The 18,573-nt window shown below is 45.1% G+C and overlaps 1 protein-coding gene across 2 annotated transcripts in view; it reads left to right on the top strand.

The window, feature by feature from the left end:
- Nucleotides 1-18,573, top strand: part of NBN (nibrin) — a 92,496-nt gene that overhangs the window by 56,097 nt on the left and 17,826 nt on the right. For both annotated transcript variants that reach the window (XM_056522310.1, XM_056522311.1), the window contains exons 12-13: nt 13,399-13,479; nt 15,736-15,894. In XM_056522310.1, the coding sequence (XP_056378285.1) occupies nt 13,399-13,479; nt 15,736-15,894 (240 nt within the window). The remainder of the gene's footprint in view (nt 1-13,398; nt 13,480-15,735; nt 15,895-18,573) is intronic.

Genomic DNA, 18,573 nt, shown 5'->3' with positions numbered 1-18,573 from the left:
CCTCTTTCCTTTTCTTCTCTGTCCGGATAAGACCGCCATGTGGATCTCTTAACATCTGCAGGAAAAACATGTCAGACTCTGCATATATTCAGTGCCCTCCTCTACACAATCTTTCCATCTATAGACCCACAAACTGTAATAATGCCCTCCTTGGTGTCCTGCACAGTAAAAGGGCAGGTAGGTAGGTAGCCAGATCTTTCCCATAGGTATATGCAGAGTTACACCCCCCCTCTTTCCCATAGGTATATGCAGAGTTACAACCCCCCTCTTTCCCATAGGTATATGCAGAGCTAAACCCCCACCCCCTCTTTCCCATAGGTTTATGCAGAACTACCCCCCCCCTCTTTCGCATAGGTATATGCAGAGTTACACTCCCCCCCCCTTTCCCATAGGTATATGCAGAGCTACACCCACCCTCTTTCCCATAGGTATATGCAGAGCTACCCCCCCCCCTCTTTCCCATATGTATATGTGGAGAGACCCCCCCCTTCCCTATAGGTATATGCAGAGCTACACCCCCCCTCTTTCCCATAGGTATATGCAGAGCTACACCCCCCGTCTTTCCCATAGGTATATGCAGAGCTACACCCCCCCTCTTTCCCATAGGTATATGCAGAGCTACATCCCACCCTCTTTCCCATAGGTATATGCAGAGCTAAACCCCCCCTTCCCCATAGGTATATGCAGAGCTACACCCCCCCCCTCTCCCTCCCTTTCCCATAGGTATATGCAGAGCACCCCCCCTCTCCCTCCCTTCCCTATTGGTATATGCAGAGGACCCCCCTCTCCCTCCCTTCCCTATAGGTATATGCAGAGCACCCCCCCTCTTCCTCCCTTCCCCATAGGTATATGCAGAGCACCCCCCTCCCCCCCCCTTCCCTATAGGTATATGCAGAGCACCCCCCCTTTTCTATAGGTATATGCAGAGCACCCCCCCTCTCCCCCCCTTCCCTATAGATATATGCAGAGCACCCCCCTCTCTTCCCCTTCCCTATAGGTATATGCAGAGCACCTCCCCTCTCCCCCCCCCCCCTTTATAGGTATATGCAGAGCACCCCCCCCCCCTTCCCTATATATAGGCAGGGTTAAAAAAATAAAATAAAAAAAGGATGCTCACCTGATATCCCACGCAGCGATCTCCTCAGCAGGGGCCCGCATCTTCTCCCCTTCACCGTACAGGCGCCGGATGAGTGACGTCATCGGCGGCTGTACTGCGTGCTGCGTGGGGGCGGAGGTCACGTCTCCTCTGTGTAAGCTGAAGATGCGCCTCACACAGAGGGGACGCCTTCTCCTGTATGTGCGTGTATCGCGCATACAGGAGAATGTAGCGCTGTCTGCTGGGGATCTGGGACAAGTGTCCTGGACCTCAGCAGCTGCGGCGGCGGGTCAATCCGCCCCTGGCACCTCCCTTGAGAGTGTCACCTGGGGCGGGCCGCCCCCCCCCCCCCCCCCCCATGGTACGCCACTGGTCTCAATACTTTTGTTATATACTTCTTGATGGCAATGACTGAGGTCAAACGTTTTCTATAAGTCTTCACAAGGTTTTCACACACTGTTGCTGGTATTTTGGACCATTCACGGAGATGCATATCTCCTCTAGAGCAGTGATGTTTTGGGGCTGTCGCTGAGCAACATGGACTTTCAACTCCCTACAAAGGTTTTCTATGCGGTTGAGATCTGGAGACTGGCTAGGCCAATCCAGGACCTCAAATGCTTCTTAAGAAGCCACTCCTTCATTGCCTGGGCGGTGTGTTTGGGATCATTGTCATGCTGAAAGACCCAGCCACGTTTCATCTTCAATGCCTTTGCTGATGGAAGGAGGTTTTCACTCGAAATCTCATGATACATGGCCTCTTTCATTCTTTCCTTTACAGTCGTCCTGGTCCCTTTGCTCAAAAACAGCCCAAAAACATGATTTTTCCACCCAACATGCTTCACAGAAGGTATGGTGTTCTTTGGATGCAACTCAGCATTTTTTCTCCTCCAAACACGACGAGCTAAGTTTTTACCAAAAAGTTCAACTTTGGTTTCATCTGACCGTATGACATTCTCCCAATCCTCTTCTGGCTTAAGCAGGGGGACATGTCTGGCACTGCAGCGCAGCACTAATAAACTGGGAGGGAGAAGCAGCGCCCACAAGTTGCATGATTGGGGGGGGGGGGGGTGGAAAATTCCGTTAAATACAGTGGAACCGCCACAGTGGAACTTACAAAAATACCGTGATACACATTTTTGGTCATACCGCCCAGCTCTAATGTGCCATCCTGGATGAGCTGCACTACCTGAGTCACTTGTGTGGGTTGTACACTCAGTCTCATGCTACCACTAGAGTGAAAGCACCGCCAGCATTCAAAAGTGACCAAAGCATCAGCCAGGAAGCATAGGAACTGAGAAGTGGTCTGTGGTCACCACCTGCAGAACCACTGCCTATAATTTCCACTTGTTGTCTGTTTCATTTGAACAACAGCATGTGAAATTGATTGTCAATCAGTGTTGCTTCCTGAGTGGACAGTGTGATTTCACAGAAGTGTGATTGACTTGGAGTTACATTGCGTTTTTTAAGTGTTCCCTTTATTTTTTTAACAGTGTATTTATACATAAAGCAGGGCACATTCTATATTGTTATATATGAAGCAGAGATCATTTTAGTTAGTTAATATATATAGCAGGGAGCATTCTATATTGTTATATATGAAGCAGAGAGCATTCTATATAATTAATTAAAAAAAAAAAATATATATATATAGCGGGGAGCATTTTATATTGTTATATAGGGCGGCAACTAACGATTATTTTAATAATCGATTAGTTGTCCATTATTTTATCGGTTAATCGGAAAAAATGTCAAAATGCCAAAAAAAGGGGTTCAGCTGATTCTACTTGAAAAACTATGTACAATGGCCATGTTAAAAGTTTCTAGCATGTGATGTGATCAAACAGCAGCAATTTTGGATTTTCTTTTTTTTTTTTTTTTTACTTTTACGCCGGTTGCTGTCATTATTAATGATCCTGTACAGAAACCAGCGTAAATTTGATACTGCCGCATGGTAACTGTCTGAATTATTTAAAAAAATGTTAATGATTCACTAATATTTTAATAGTTCAGACAGTTAGCCATGCGGTAGTATCAAATATGTAAAATAAATGTTTTTCCTTTTTTTGTATAGCAATAGGAAAGGGGGGGAGGCTACTTTTTTATTGGGGAGCAGTATATTTGCATTTTTTTTTTTTTTTACTTTTTTTTTTTTTTATATAGTACTCCTATACACATGTGTATGTGCAGACTGCAGTCCATTGCTTTTACAGACCCCTTTAGACAGCAGGCCCCCCCCTTTAGACAGCAGCCCCCCCCCCCTCCTTTAGACAGCAGGGCCCCCCCCTTAGAAAGCAGGGCCGCCCCCCCCCCCCTTTAGACAGCAGGGCCCCACTTTAGAGAGCAGCCCCCACCCTTGTAGACACCAGGGCCCCCCTTTAGACCGTGGCCCCCCTTTAGAGAGCAGGGCCCCCCTTTAGACCGCAGCCCCCACCCTTGTAGACAGCTCACCTGCAGCTGTCCTCTGTCGGGGCTGCCATTCCGCTGCACAGTTCTAGCGTCCGTAACATGTAGTCCTATGTAGGAGCAGTAACGTTATGCTGGGCGCAGGGGAGGAGTGGAGTGACGTGTATGTCACATGCTCCTCCATAGGACTACATGATGCGGACGCTAGAACTCTGCAGCGGAACGGCAGCCCCGACAGAGGACAGCTGTAGGTGAGCTGTCTACAAGGGTGGGGGCTGCGGTCTAAAGGGGGGCCCTGCTGCCGCCCCACATGTCCCTGCCTTGCTCCTAGCGCCCTGCCGGGACATGCCTATTTTCTGCTGCTCATCTCTGTACCCGACGGAGATGACCAGCACGTCCCGGTGCTGCGCTGATTGCACTAGGAGCAGGGCAGCGGCGGGGACATGTCGGGTGGCGGTGAATAAACAAATGAATGTAGCCTATATGTGGGACATGTCGGCTTCATTCATTCACTGACGGCAGACAACGAATCAGGCGATTATTCGATAACTGAATTCGTCGACAACGAATCCCGTTATCGATTTTAATCGATTACATCGATTAATCGTTGCAGCCCTATTGTTATATATGAAGCAAGGAAGCATTGTATATTGTTATATATGAAGCAAGGAAGCATTGTATATTGTTATATATGAAGCAGAGAGCATTTTAAATAGTTAACATATATATAGCAGGAAGCATTCTATATTGTTATATATGAAACAGGGAACATTCTTTATTGTTATAGAATACGCTTTGCTTCATATACAACAATATAGAATGCTCCCTCCATCAAATATATGGTTATGTATAATGCAGAGAGCATTCTATATTGTTATATACAAATAAAACTAGTTTTTAGTTAAAGGGGTACTCCGGTGAAAACCTTTTTTCTTTTAAATCAATTGGTGGCAGAAAGTTAAACATATTTGTAAATTACTTCTATTAAAAAATCTTAATCCTTCCTGTACTTATTAGCTGCTGAATACTACAGAGGAAATTATTTTCTTTTTGGAATGCTCTCTGATGACATCACGACCACAGTTCTCTCTGCTGACGTTATTATAATAATAATAACGCTTTATTTATTGTTGTCCTTAGTGGGATTTGAACCCAAGTCCCCAGCACTGCAAGGCAGCAGTGCTAACCACTGAGCCACCATGCTGCCCTTAGCATACATCTGCTTTGCATGGTTGCTAAAATGGACAGAGATGTCAGCAGAGAGCACTGTGCTCGTGATGTCATCAGTGTTCCAAAAAGAAAGGAATTTCCTCTGTAGCATTCAGCAGCTAATAAGTACTGGAAGGATTAACATTTTTTAATAGAAGTAATTTACAAGTACAATAATTTACATGTTTAACTTTCTGCCACCAGTTGATTTAAAAGAAAAAAGGTTTTCACCGAAGTACCCCTTTAAAACTAGTTTTTCCTAGTGAAAACTAGGTTTGACTAAATGCCTTTGTAAAAACTAGTATTGACTGCTTTTCCCCAGCGAAAACTAGTTTTGACTGAACGCTTTGTGAAAACTAGAATTGACTGTGTTTTCCAAGTTTAATACCAGATTTGACTAAACTCCTTTGTTGGAACACCAGTTTTTACTAAACGCCTTCTGACAAACTGGAGTATTTACTGAACGCCTTCGTACAAACTAGAATTTACTGCTAATTAAAAACTGAATGCCAATTGAAACTGGTTTAAGGTAGAGAAAACTAGTTATTAACAAAATGATTCAGTTCAAACCGTTTCCACAGAGGTGAAAGTTTATCTAGCTCACACGTGGTGCTTGAGAAAGATTCTTATTGGTTGTGCGACATGGCCTGACTCATTCGGGTTGACCACGCTTCCTCCACATAACCATGTACCCCCTTCGCTAAGCACGCTGGTGCCGGCCGACCACGTCGCCCTTGCATACTCGTGTACCCCTCCGCTAAGCACCAAAAGAAAAATTTTGATATGCTGTACATCTTGGCAAAACAATAGTTTTTCTAAAATTCACTTTTTATTAAAGAAAACGGTCTTTGAAAATCATGCCATCATACCTCCTAGGACACTGACGAGTCCCGCAGCAGCTTGTCCACGAGTCATGGACAAGAGATGGCTGATGGACAAAGCTGCGGATGGGACTAGCGTTCTGCTGTGCTCGCTCCCAGCCTGTTACTTTGCCTGGGGGAGCGTGCAGCTGCCAGGAGCGAGCGTGCATGAATTTACAGCATCAGTGCTAGGAGCCTCTGAGGATCACAGCACAAGACCAGGAGTTCACAAACTTTTATGGAGCTTTACTTCAAGGGACACCATTATATTTGTCTGTAAATATTTCTACTTTGCTACTGTTTTTTTTTTTTTTTTTTCCTGTGGTGGCAAATTTCAGCACAAAGGGAAAACAGCTGATCGGATGTGGGATGTTACATAGTTACGGGCAGTGCAGGACTTTACAAGATATGTGACTTTGACTGTAATATGCTGACAGCCAGGGCGTCACTAGATTAAAACATTCGGGGCCTGTTCCCCAAATAAAAAGACAAGTGGCCCAAATGTCAGCTGCTGAGTGAGTGAGCATATATCAGTGTTTCCCAAGCTGGGTGCCTTCAGCGGTTGCAAAACGACAACTCCCAGCATTCTCAGATAAGCCAAAGGCTGTCCGGGCATGCTAGGAATTGTAGTTTTTAAACATCTGCTTGGGAAACACTGCCAGACACTCAGCATTTTTGGCCTTTCATGGAAGGTTTTCCCGACCTGTGACGTACATGTACGTCATGCAGATACAGGCTGCCGCTGAACATGTAGCACTGCGCCTGGTAAGTTGATAGCCAGACATCTTGCCTTGGGACCAGTGCCCCCCCCCCCCCCCCCCACCACGATTGCCACCACGATTGCTGCCCACGGTTTAGCTGATTCTACTTGAAAAATTATGTACAATTGCCATATTAAAAGTTTCTAGCATGTAATGTGTCAAACTTTAATTTTTTATCTTTACTCCGGTTACTGTACAGGATTATTATAAATGATCCTGTACAGCAACAAGCGTAATTTTAATATTGCCGCATGGGTAGCTGTCTGAACTATTAAAATAAAAAATATAAATGATTCACTAACATTTTCATAGTTCAGACAGTTAGCCATGCGGCAGTATCAAATATGTAAAAACTTTTTTATTTTTTTTATTTACATTTTTTTACTTTTTTTGTATAGCAATAGGAAAAGGGGGGACTAATTTTTATTGGAGGAGCGGTTTATTTACTTTTTTTTTTACTTTACACTAATTTACACTTTTTATATAGCACTCCTATACACATGGGGGTATGTGCAGACTGCAGAGCATTGCACCCGACCCATGTCTATAGTACAGACTCGGTAGTACTATAAATACCGGGGTGCAAATGCTCTGCACACCCCCCCCATGTGTATAGCAGTGTGCGTGCGTGTGTGTGTACTACATACACACTGCTATGCCCATGGTAGTATGTGCAGAGCATTGCATCCTAGTATCTGTACTACAGACACAGGGGTGCAATGCTCTGCATATACCCCTATGTGTATAGCGGTATGTGCAGAGCATTGCACCCTAGTGTTTGTAGATGACACTAGGGTGCAATGCTCTGCAGATACCCCACATGTGTGTCAATATGCAATGCAGCAGGGTGAGGTCCTCCAGGGCAGGCTGAGGCTCCATAAAATGAAGGCACAATGTAGTGCGTCCACGGGCGGAGGGGGAGGGGAGGAGAGCAGAGCAGGAGCACGTGTGATTGGTGAGCAGTGGGTCAGCGAAGGAAGGAACAGGGACTTAACGTACAGAGGATGTGGCGGTGCGGCCTAGCGCCTGACCACCCGCAGCAGCCTTATGAACGCCGACGACCGGCTGATTATTTGATACCGGGATTCGTCAACAACGAATCCAGTTATTGAATTTTATTGATTTTATCAAATAATCGTTGCAGCCCTAGAGCCCTAAAATCTGGTGTTTTAACAAAAGCATTCAGTAAAAGTGGTTTTAACTAGGAAAAAGCAATCAATTGTAGTTTTCACAAAGATGTTCTGTCAAAACTAGTTTTCACTGGGGAAAAGCAGTCAATACTAGTTTTTACAAAGGCATTTAGTCAAAACTAGTTTTCACTAGGGAAAACTAGTTCTAACTAAAAACTAGTTTTAAAGAGGCACTGTCATTGTTGAAAACTTTTGATATATTGCAGGACTCATTTATAATATGCCATTTCACAATATGCAACTGTTAAAAATTTTTATTTTTTTTCACCCGAAATTGAAGCTCAAAATAGGCACCACTAGGGGTCACCTTTCTTTTAGCCAGACAGACTAGCGTGCCAGTATCCAGAATAGGCAATCCCAGCAGTATCGAGTAGAGTGTATACACGGGCACGCACTGCCTGTGAACGAGCACAGAGAGTGCACACACACAGTCAGTGCGGAAAACACTCGCAGGCCCTACTGAAGTTTTTGTCTAAACCCCCTTCCCCGCTGTCTCCGGGACTCGCACCAAGGTTGGTTTCATAGTAATTCAGCCCCTGCAGAACGGTGAGCGAGGCATTACCTTGCATGCTATTGGGCACAGAGAAGTCTGCAGCCAAGCTCTGTGCTGTCTGTCCCTTGTGCTGCTGCAGCATAGAGCTCTGTACTAGAGGGCTGCATTGGGAATGTGCTCTTCCTTTGTCTCCCTCACCCTGCCATCACCCCCCCCCCCCCCCTTGCCATTTTTAGAGCCCGGGTAGCCTGCCTTGGAGGATCGTGACTGTACTTGTACTGCTCTTGCTGCGGCCCCGGCCCCCGCTGGGTCTCTAATTGTCTGCATCTCAGCAATCCTCCCTGCCAGGGCTTCTGCACATGTGGCTAAGTGTACTGCAGAGCATTGCACCCTAGTGTCTTCCACAGACCCTAGGGTGCAATGCTCTGCAGCCTGCTCATACCCCCACCTGTTTAATAATTTACATATACACACATGGGGGGAGGGGTATGTGCAGAGCATTGCACCCTAGGGTCTTCTACAGACACTGGGGTGTAATGCTCTGCAGCTACTGACAAGGGTGCAATGCTCTGCAAATACCCATCTATGTATAGGAATGTACATACACACACCCAGAAAGGAAAGGGTTACAGGGGAGTGACTGCCCAGGCTGCTCCCTAGACTCAGAGCAGATGAGTCATCACTGTGAGGGAGACAGAATGACACGCCCCCTCCAGCCAGCAAGATGAAAAAGTAACTCAGCAGCAGATAAATGCTCTTTTCTCTGGATATATAGGTCCTAGACACATAAAAATTATATGCTCAGGATTAGGTACTGAGGAACATATCACTTTTTTTTGACAGGTACGCTTTAACTGTAATATATATTAGCAGAGAGCATTCTATATTTATAATTAGTAGCGAGCATTCTATATAGTTATATATTTAGCATGGAGCGCCCAGTGTGCACAGTCCAATTCATCAGCACAACATAGAATCCATGGTCCATGTCTTTCTCTTTTATTGCAGATTAACATCTTTTTATTTTTTTTTTACATACTAGTTGAGAATCGTGCACGTTTGTTTTAGTTTGAGAGAAAATGTGTATTCACAGCTCTGGAGGCTTTTTTTCTGCTGCTGTCTATATCAGTATTGATATTAATGGAAAATTATTTGTGCGGTGTAAATTGATCTGTAATATCAGTGGCAGTGATGCCAAAAGCATTCACACAGGCCTGCTGTGCTTACTGTGGTGTTCGGCCTTTGTTAGATGTCACATTTTATCAGTCACACACACATGCACAAAAATACAATGATTAAAGTTGTTCCCTACTAAAAAGAATTGGTCTCCAAAGGTACACAGCCCCTCACCAGGGCGAGAATGTGGGAGGGCAGCGATTCTCACATCAGCACATTGGCATCCAGTTGTGTGTGCTGCCTGTTATTGTGGGGCAAGGTCATGGCACTTGTTGTACTTGTATAGTTATACACTGCTCAAAAAAATAAAGGGAGCACTAAGGTAACACATCCTAGATCTGAATGAATGAACTAATCGTATGAAATACTTTCGTCTTTACATAGTTGAATGTGCTGACAACCAAATCACACAAAAATTATCAATGGAAATCAAATTTATCAACCCATGGAGGTCTGGATATGGAGTCACACTCAAAATCAAAGTCGAAACCACACTACAGGCTGATCCAGCTTGAATGTAATGTCCTTAAAACAAGTCAAAATGAGACTCAGTAGTGTGTGTGGCCTCCACGTGCCCGTATGACCTCCCTACAATGCCTGGGCATGCTCCTGATGAGGTGGCGGATGGTCTCCTGAGGGATGTCCTCCCAGACCTGGACTAAAGCATCCGCCAACTCCTGGACAGTCTGTGGTGCAACGTGTGGCGTTGGTGGATGGAGCGAGACATGATGTCCCAGATGTGCTCAATTGGATTCAGATCTGGGGAACGGGCGGCCAGTCCATAGCATCAATACCTTCCTCTTGCAGGAACTGCGGACACACTCCAGCCATATGAGGTCTAGCATTGTCTTTCATTAGGAGGAACCCAGGGCCAACCGCACCAGTATATGGTCTCACAAGGGGGGTCTGAGGATCTCATCTCGGTACCTAATGGCAGTCAGGCTACCTCTGGCAAGCATATGGAGGGCTGTGCGGCCCCCAAAGAAATGCCACCTCACACCATTACTGACCCACCGCCAAACTGGTCATGCTGGAGGATGTTGCAGGAAGCAGAACGTTCTCCACGGCATCTCCAGACTCTGTCACATGTGTTCAGTGTGAACCTGCTTTCATCTGTGAAGAGCACAGGGCACCATTGGCGAATTTGCCAATCTTGGTGTTCTCTGGCAAATGCCAAATGTCCTGTACTGTGTTGGGCTGTAAGCACAACGCCCACCTCTGGACGTCGGGCCCTCATACCACTATCATGGAGTCTGTTTCTGACTGAGTGGACACATGCGCATTTGTGGCCTGCTGGAGGTCATTTGGCAGTGCTCCTCCAGAACAAAGGCAGAGGTAGCGGTCCTGCTGCTGGGTTGTTGCCGTCCTACGGCCTCCTCCACGTCTCCTGATGTACTGCCCTGTCTCCTGGTAGCGCCTCCATGCCCTAGACACTACGCTTACAGACACAGCAAACCTTCTTTCCACAGCTTGCATTGATGTGCCATCCTGGATGAGCTGCACTACCTGAGCCATTTGTGTGGGTTGTAGACTCCGTCTCGTGCTACCACTAGAGTGAAATCACCGCCAACATTCAAAAGTGACCAAAACATCAGCCAGGAATCATAGGAACTGAGAAGTGGTCTGTGGTCACCAGCTGCAGAACCACTCCTTTATTGGGGGTGTCTTGCTAATTGACTATAATTTCCACCTGTTGTCTGTTCCATTTGTACAACAGCAGGAGAAATTGATTGTCAATCAGTGTTGCTTCCTGAGTGGACAGTGTGATTTCACAGAAGTGTCATTGACTTGGAGTTACATTGTGTTGTTTAAGTGTTCCCTTTATTTTTTTGAGCAGTGTATAATGGTCACTGGTTGTAGTTGATGCTTAAAATCCTTTTGGCGTTTCAGGTCCGAACTTATTGCGACTTTCAGATCTTGTAATGGAAATTATTATTATTATTTTTTTCATATTCATTAGGGCACTATGGGTAGTGGATGCCACTGTATTTCTTTGCAGAGGCCTCTCTCAGATGTATATATCAAAAGACATACTTGAAGGAATCCTGCCAATATCTCCAAGGGATCCAAAAACAGTGGGGAGATAAATAGGTGACTGAATTACTCTAAACTGAATTCTGATTTGAGTCGGATATGTGTATATATATATATATGTGTGTGTGTATGTATATATATATATATATATATATATATATATATATATATATATATATATATATATAAATACCGTATTTATCAGCGTATAACACGCACTTTTTAGGCTAAAATTTTTAGCCTAAAGTCTGTGTGCGTGTTATACGCCGATACACCCCCAGGAAAGGCAGGGGGAGAGAGGCCGTCGCTGCCCGCTTCTCTCCCCCTGCCTTTCCTGGGGTCTAGAGCGCTGCTGTTGGCCCTTCTCACCCCCTGGTTATTGGCGCCGCTGCCAGTTCTGTCCCCCTGACTATCGGTGCCGGCGCCGACAGCCAGGGGGAGAGAAGGGGCAGCGGCACCCATTGCCGGCGCCGCTGCCCCGTTGCCTCCCCCCATCCCCGGTGGCATAATTATCTGAGTCGGGTCCGCGCTGCTGCAGGCCTCCGTCGTGCGTCCCCGGCGTCGTTGCTATGCGCTGAACGGCGCGGCGCATGACGTCAGTGCGCCGCGCATAGCAACGACGTTGGGGACGCACGACGGAGGCCTGCAGCAGCGCGGACCTGACTCAGGTAATTATGCCACCGGGGATGGGGGGAGGCAACGGGGCAGTGGCGCCGGCAATGGGTGCCGCTGCCCCTTCTCTCCCCCTGGCTGTCGGCGCCGCTTCTCTCCCCCTGGCTATCGGCGCCGGCACCGATAGTCAGGGGGACAGAACGGGCAGCGGTGCCGATAACCAGGGGGTGGAAAGGGCCGACAGCAGCGCTCTAGACCCCAGGAAAGGCAGGGGGAGAGAAGCGGGCAGCGACGGCCTCTCTCCCCCTGCCTTTCCTTGGGGTATATCGGGGTATACACGCGCACACACGCACCCTCATTTTACCATGGATATTTGGGTAAAAAACTTTTTTTACCCAAATATCCTTGGTAAAATGAGGGTGCGTGTTATAGGCCGGTGCGTGGTATACCCCGATAAATACGGTGTATATATATATATATATATATATATATATATATATATATATATATAAAACTCAACGTGTGTGTGTGTGTTCCACAAAAACGTCCAAACGGCTAAAGATATTAACATGAAACTTGGCCACATGTTACTTATATGTCAGCAACAAACATAGGATAGGTGATTTAACCCTTACTCACCCCCATTTGCCAGGGGCGGGGTTTTTGTTTAAAGTCCCATACAAGTCAGTGGAAAATATATTACTGCATAACTTCCAAACGGCTGGAGATATTTCCATAATACATGGTCACATGTTACTTATATGTCCACTTAAAATATAGGATAGTTAATTTAACCCTTAACTACCCCCATTTGTGAGTGTTGGGGTTTTTGTTAAAAGTCCCATGCAAATCAATGGGAAATGTATGTTCCCACATAACTTCTGTACAGCTGGAGATATTTCAATACCTGGTCACATATTACGGGTCTGGATAGGGGGTCGGGGTAGGAGGACCAGGATAGGAGGTCCAGATAGGAGGACGGGATAGGAGGTCGAGATATGAGAACAGGATATGGGGTTGGGATATGACAACAATATATGAAGACGGGATATGAAGTCAAAAGCTTCCTCCCCAACAAGGATTAGAAAGGAAAAAACGGGCAACGCCAGGTATTAAGCTATATATATATTTATATAATGTGTGTGTATGTATGATAAATGGAAGGGTGAGACTATTTCGGGAATCAGAATAATATGGCCTAAATCAAAAAGACTCTGTGGCCTCTGAAGGGGTAAATATATCACAAGGTCTGTCTTTAGGTACATAATTTCTGTCACATTTTTGGCTCCGCCGTCACATACCAAATTGTGCATGCTTTTCATGACTGCGCCCATTTTCATTGGCTCTGCATGAATAGAGAATAAAACTTGTGCCGGCTTTACATTCCTGTAATATTTGTGCCGTGGCTTCAGAGGATTAATTATTCTCAGTTAATATTGTGGATTTTCCATCTCCCCTTATTGATAATTCCATACATGTATAAGCCTGTGTCAGACAAGTATTTCAGGAATCTGGTTCATATTGCCGCCGAATGGACTCTTTATTTCTTAATTTTTTTCTGTAGGTGGAAGCCCTGGCTGACCCGACAATAAAGACCGAGACGAAAATCAAACAGGAACCTATATCCCAGCATGAAGATACAAAAGTAAACTGTTCCTTTTCTTCTCAGTGAGAACCCGTTATAATTGATTGTATAGATTTATGTATGGGGGTCCCCAAACCAGCAGTTATCTCCGATTATAAATGGATAGGTTAGGTATTTTCCCCCATACAGGTTAGCTGGTTAGCTGATCCAGCCAAAATTGTCAGGCTCAGCCAACATAAATCCTATAAGTAATGTGTTAGGTAATTTAAAGGAAAACTGTCATATGTTCACCCACACTAAACCCAATACACTGGGTCATAGTGTGAGTGAACAGGAGACCGATGAGGGGTTAATGGTAAATACATTCCTGTACTCCAGAATTATGTCCCTCTGAAGATCTTCTTCCATCTTCAGTGAATTGCGCGCTGGAAGCGGGCCCGCCAGCTCAGTTTGTATATTCATAATCGCGTGTTATTTGACCGCTCAGTCGGCGCAGCGCTCAAATGACTCTCGGCAATGAATATTCAAATTGAGCTGGCGGGCCCGCCTCCAGCGAGCAATTCACTGAAGATGGAAGAAGATCTTCGAAGGGACAGATCTCTGGAGTACCGGAATGTATTTACCCATTAACCCCTCATCGGTCTCCTGGTCACCCACACTATAACCCAGTGTATTAGGTTTAGTGTGGGTGAACAGATGACCGTTTTTCTTTAAGGAAGAATGTGAAGGAAGAAATTGCTTTTTTAGCCGAAACGAAGTTGTAAGTGTAATGCCGGTTACTTAAAGCTGTCAGTTCAGATCATCAGAAACACAGTTAGTTGGCCCTGGACTTAGAGCAGAAGTCTTGACACAAAATTGCAGCCATATTTCAGCAGGGAAAACCGTTGTAAATATAGAGAAACGACAGCCAAAATATATAAATTGAGTTTTAACCAGACTACATGCATCCTCACTGGCCTGGCTCAGAACTCTCTACTAGTCCATTAGAAGCAGACCCAGAGCTGGGGGACAAGGTACAGTGCTTCTGAGTGAATGGGTAGGGAACAGGATACAGTGCTTCTGAGTGAATGGGTAAGGAACAGGGTACAGTGCTTCTGAATGGATAGAGAACAGGGTACAGTACTTCTGAGTGAATGGGTAGGGAACAGGGTACTGTGCTTCTGAATGGGTAGAGAACAGGGTACAGTGCTTCTGAGTAAATGGGTAGGGAACAGGGTACAGTGCTTCTGAGTAAATGGGTAGGGAACAGGGTACAGTGCTTCTGAATGGGTAGAGAACAGGGTACAGTGCTTCTGAGTAAATGGGTAGGGAACAGGGTACTGTGCTTCTGAATGGGTAGGGAACAGGGTACAGTGCTTCTGAGTAAATGGGTAGGGAACAGGGTACAGTGCTTCTGAGTAAATGGGTAGGGAACAGGGTACAGTGCTTCTGAATGGGTAGAGAACAGGGTACAGTGCTTCTGAGTAAATGGGTAGGGAACAGGGTACAGTGCTTCTGAATAGGTAGAGAACAGGGTACAGTGCTTGTGTAAATGGGTAGGGAACAGGGTACAGTGCTTCTGAGTGGGTGGGTAGGGAACAGGGTATAGTGCTTCTGAGTGGGTGGGTAGGGAATAGGGTACAGTGCTTCTGAGTGGGTGGGTAGGGAACAGGGTACAGTGCTTCTGAGTGAATGGGTAGGGAACAGGGTACAGTGCTTCTGAGTGAATGGGTAGGGAACAGGGTACAGGGCTTCTGAGTGAATGGGTAGGGAACAGGGTACAGTGCTTTTGAGAACAATTTACTAGGAAGTTTCTGGGTCTTACTGGTGCTGAGCTCCAGAGGGGGAATCTGGTACCTTCTGCATTATACAGGTGACATAAAGGGTCAGATATACCATTACTACTGAATCACACACACATCTTATTTTGATAGTTCACCTTGAATGTTTAAAGAGGACCTGTTGGCAAGAAAACAGTGGCTAGGTAGGGCTAGTCATCAGGTTTCCAGGCATACTTTTATCGTCTCTAGTCCTTTCCAGCACAATGTAAGCATTTTTGCTATTATGAAAACAATGGAGTTGAGGACGGTGATAAAGGAGACATGGACTGGACATACTTAGGCTCCTTCCGTGCAGAGGAACAAAAAAAAAAAAAAAAGTATGCTCGGTATCCTGATGACTAGCCCGATCTAGCCTGCGGACAGGTCTGCTTTATATGTCCTTCCATAGTACATTAGGCACCCTGCATACACCTTTACACACTTGAGAATGATTTATTGCTTCTCTGCATTATATTCAACTTTTTTTTCTTTTTTTTTTTTTTTTTTATTGCTTTAGGTGCCTTTCCGACTAAAACAAGAAAATGATGATGAGGTCCCAAGTAAACTCTTGGTGTCGGAGTTCCGAAGTTTAGTTGTCAGCCGACCAGCAAGAAATAGTCAGACCACGAGCAACGCTCATCGAGAAAATGTGGCTAATTTCAAGAAATTCAGAAAGGTAATAACATGCAACGCTGTACTGATACTTTATCGCTGACCTGGTTTGGTGATCTCAGGGGTGATCGCTGTAATTGGCAAATTAGCGCACAACTATGGGAACATATAATGAATGCATTGTTATATAAAGGGGTCAAATGCAGAGAGAATAGTTCTGTTGTTCTTGGCAGTAAGAAAAACCATATACCTTATTAGGAATTTTGAGGCATTAAGAGCTTCATCCAGGACCCTCAGCTTTTAGTCTGAGGGTCTGTTCACACGGAGGAATTCTGCCTCAAATGGAAGCCCAATACACTTCTATGGGATTCTGCTCTCCCGTTGACACTTCGGAATTTCCGCTTGCGGAAATTCCGAAGTGTCAACGGGAGTTCAGAATCCCATAGAAGTGTATTGGGCTTCCATTTGAGGCAGAATTCCTCCGTGTGAATAGACCCTAAGACTCCCCACACGTGAGCATATTATGGCCACAAGCCTTGGCTTGTTGGTTCTGATCATTAGACCCATGGACAGGACGGGACTTGTGACTGTAATCCAGATGCAAAAAATGCAGCTATAATCTGCCCATGTGGGATACTCTAAGTGGAAGGCAGCTACAAAGAGCATCTCTGCCTATCCCTTTCTCCTTAGAGGACCTGACATGTCTGTGCATTACACAAGTAGCTTTATTTATTCAAATGGGATGGTCCAGCAATATTTTATCATGGCCAGTACTTGCCGGCTGCAATACCTTTTTTTTATTTACTTAGTGCACCCTGGCGACTTCTAAAAGTATATTACAGTACTGAATGTGCAGATTGTCCACCTGAAAACAGGGGGAGACATTCTGCACATTTGCCTATTCCGTCGGCGCTAGAACCGCTCGGAAATGTGCCGTCTTCATAAACAGCAATGCATTTTCAAGCGGAATTTGCAGAAATCAATGGGACTCTGAGCGGCATATTTCTGCGGATATTCCGTCATGTGAACATGGCCTTAAAGGAAAACTGTCAGATATTTTCTCCCGCACTATCCACAGGCACTGGTGGATAGTGCGGGAGACGCTGATTCCAACGAGCCCTACCTTGCCCGGATGCGCCCGGCCGTTCGCCCGCAATTGTAGTTTTATTCTATGTGTATATCTTGCTGTAACTGGCACAGGCGGGGCTTCTGCAGCTAACTGGCACTGAAGTCAGCGCCGCTTATGAATATTCATCCCCCCTCCCTCCAGTTCTCCCTCTCTTCGCTGCTCCTAACTGAAGGGAGGGGAGATGAATATTCATAAGCAGCGCTGACATCAGTGCCAGTTAGCTGCAGAAGCCCCGCCCATGCCAGTTACAGCAAGATATACACATAGAATAAAACTACAATTGCAGGCGAACAGCCGGGCGGATCTGGGTAAGGTAGGGCTCGTTTTAATCAGAATCTCCAACACTATCAACCAGTACTGTGGATAGTGCGGGAGAAGATATCTGACAGTTTTCCTTTTAACCCCTTAAGGACTGAGCCCATTTTGGCCTTAAAGACTCAGACAATTTAATTTTTACGTTTTCATTTTTTCCTCCTCGCCTTCTAAAAATCATAACTCTTTTATATTTTCATCCACAGACTAGTATGAGGGCTTGTTTTTTGCGCGACCAGTTCTCCTTTGTAATGACATAACTCATTATATCATAAAATGTATGGCGCAACCAAAAAACACTATTTTTGTGGGGAAATTAAAACGAAAAACGCAATTTTGCTAATTTTGGAAGGTTTTGTTTTCACGCCGTACAATTTATGGTAAAAATGACGTGTGTTCTTTATTCTGAGGGTCAATACGATTAAAATGATACCCATTATTACATACTTTTATATTATTGTTGCGCTTAAAAAAAATCACAAACTTTTTAACCAAATTAGTACGTTTATAATCAATTTATTTCGATGAACCCTTAACTTTTTTATTTTTCCGTATAAGAGGCGGTATGGGGGCTCATTTTTTGCGCCATGATCTGTACTTTTTTTTGATACCACATTTGCATATAAAAAACTTTTAATACATTTTTTATAATTTTTTATTTAATAAAATGTATTAAAAAAGTAGGAATTTTGAACTTTTTTTTTTCGTTCACGCCGTTAACCGTACGGGATCATTAACATTTTATTTTAATAGTTCTGACATTTACACACGCGGCGATACCAAATATGTCTATCAAAAAATTTTTTACGCTTTTTGGGGGTAAAATAGGAAAAAACGGACGTTTTACTTTTTTATTGGGGGAGGGGATTTTTCACTTTTTTTTTTTTACTTTTACTTTTACTTTTACTTTTACATTTTTTAACATTTTTTTTTTACACTTGAATAGTCCCCATAGGGGACTATTCATAGCAATACCATGATTGCTAATACTGATCTGTTCTATGTATAGGACATAGAACAGATCAGTATTATCGGTCATCTTCTGCTCTGGTTTGCTCGATCTCAGACCAGAGCAGAAGACGCCGGGAGCCGGAAGGAGGAAGGTGAGGGGACCTCCGTGCGGCGTTATGAATGATCGGATCCCCGCAGCAGCGCTGCGGGCGATCCGATCATTCATTCAAATCGCGCACTGCCGCAGATGCCGGGATCTGTATTGATCCCGGCACCTGAGGGGTTAATGGCGGACGCCCGCGAGATCGCGGGCGTCGGCCATTGCCGGCGGGTCCCTGGCTGCGATCAGCA

Source organism: Hyla sarda, chromosome 5 (genome assembly GCF_029499605.1).
Source record: "Hyla sarda isolate aHylSar1 chromosome 5, aHylSar1.hap1, whole genome shotgun sequence".
NCBI lineage: Eukaryota > Metazoa > Chordata > Amphibia > Anura > Hylidae > Hyla > Hyla sarda.
This window is presented reverse-complemented; position numbering and strand designations above follow the sequence as displayed.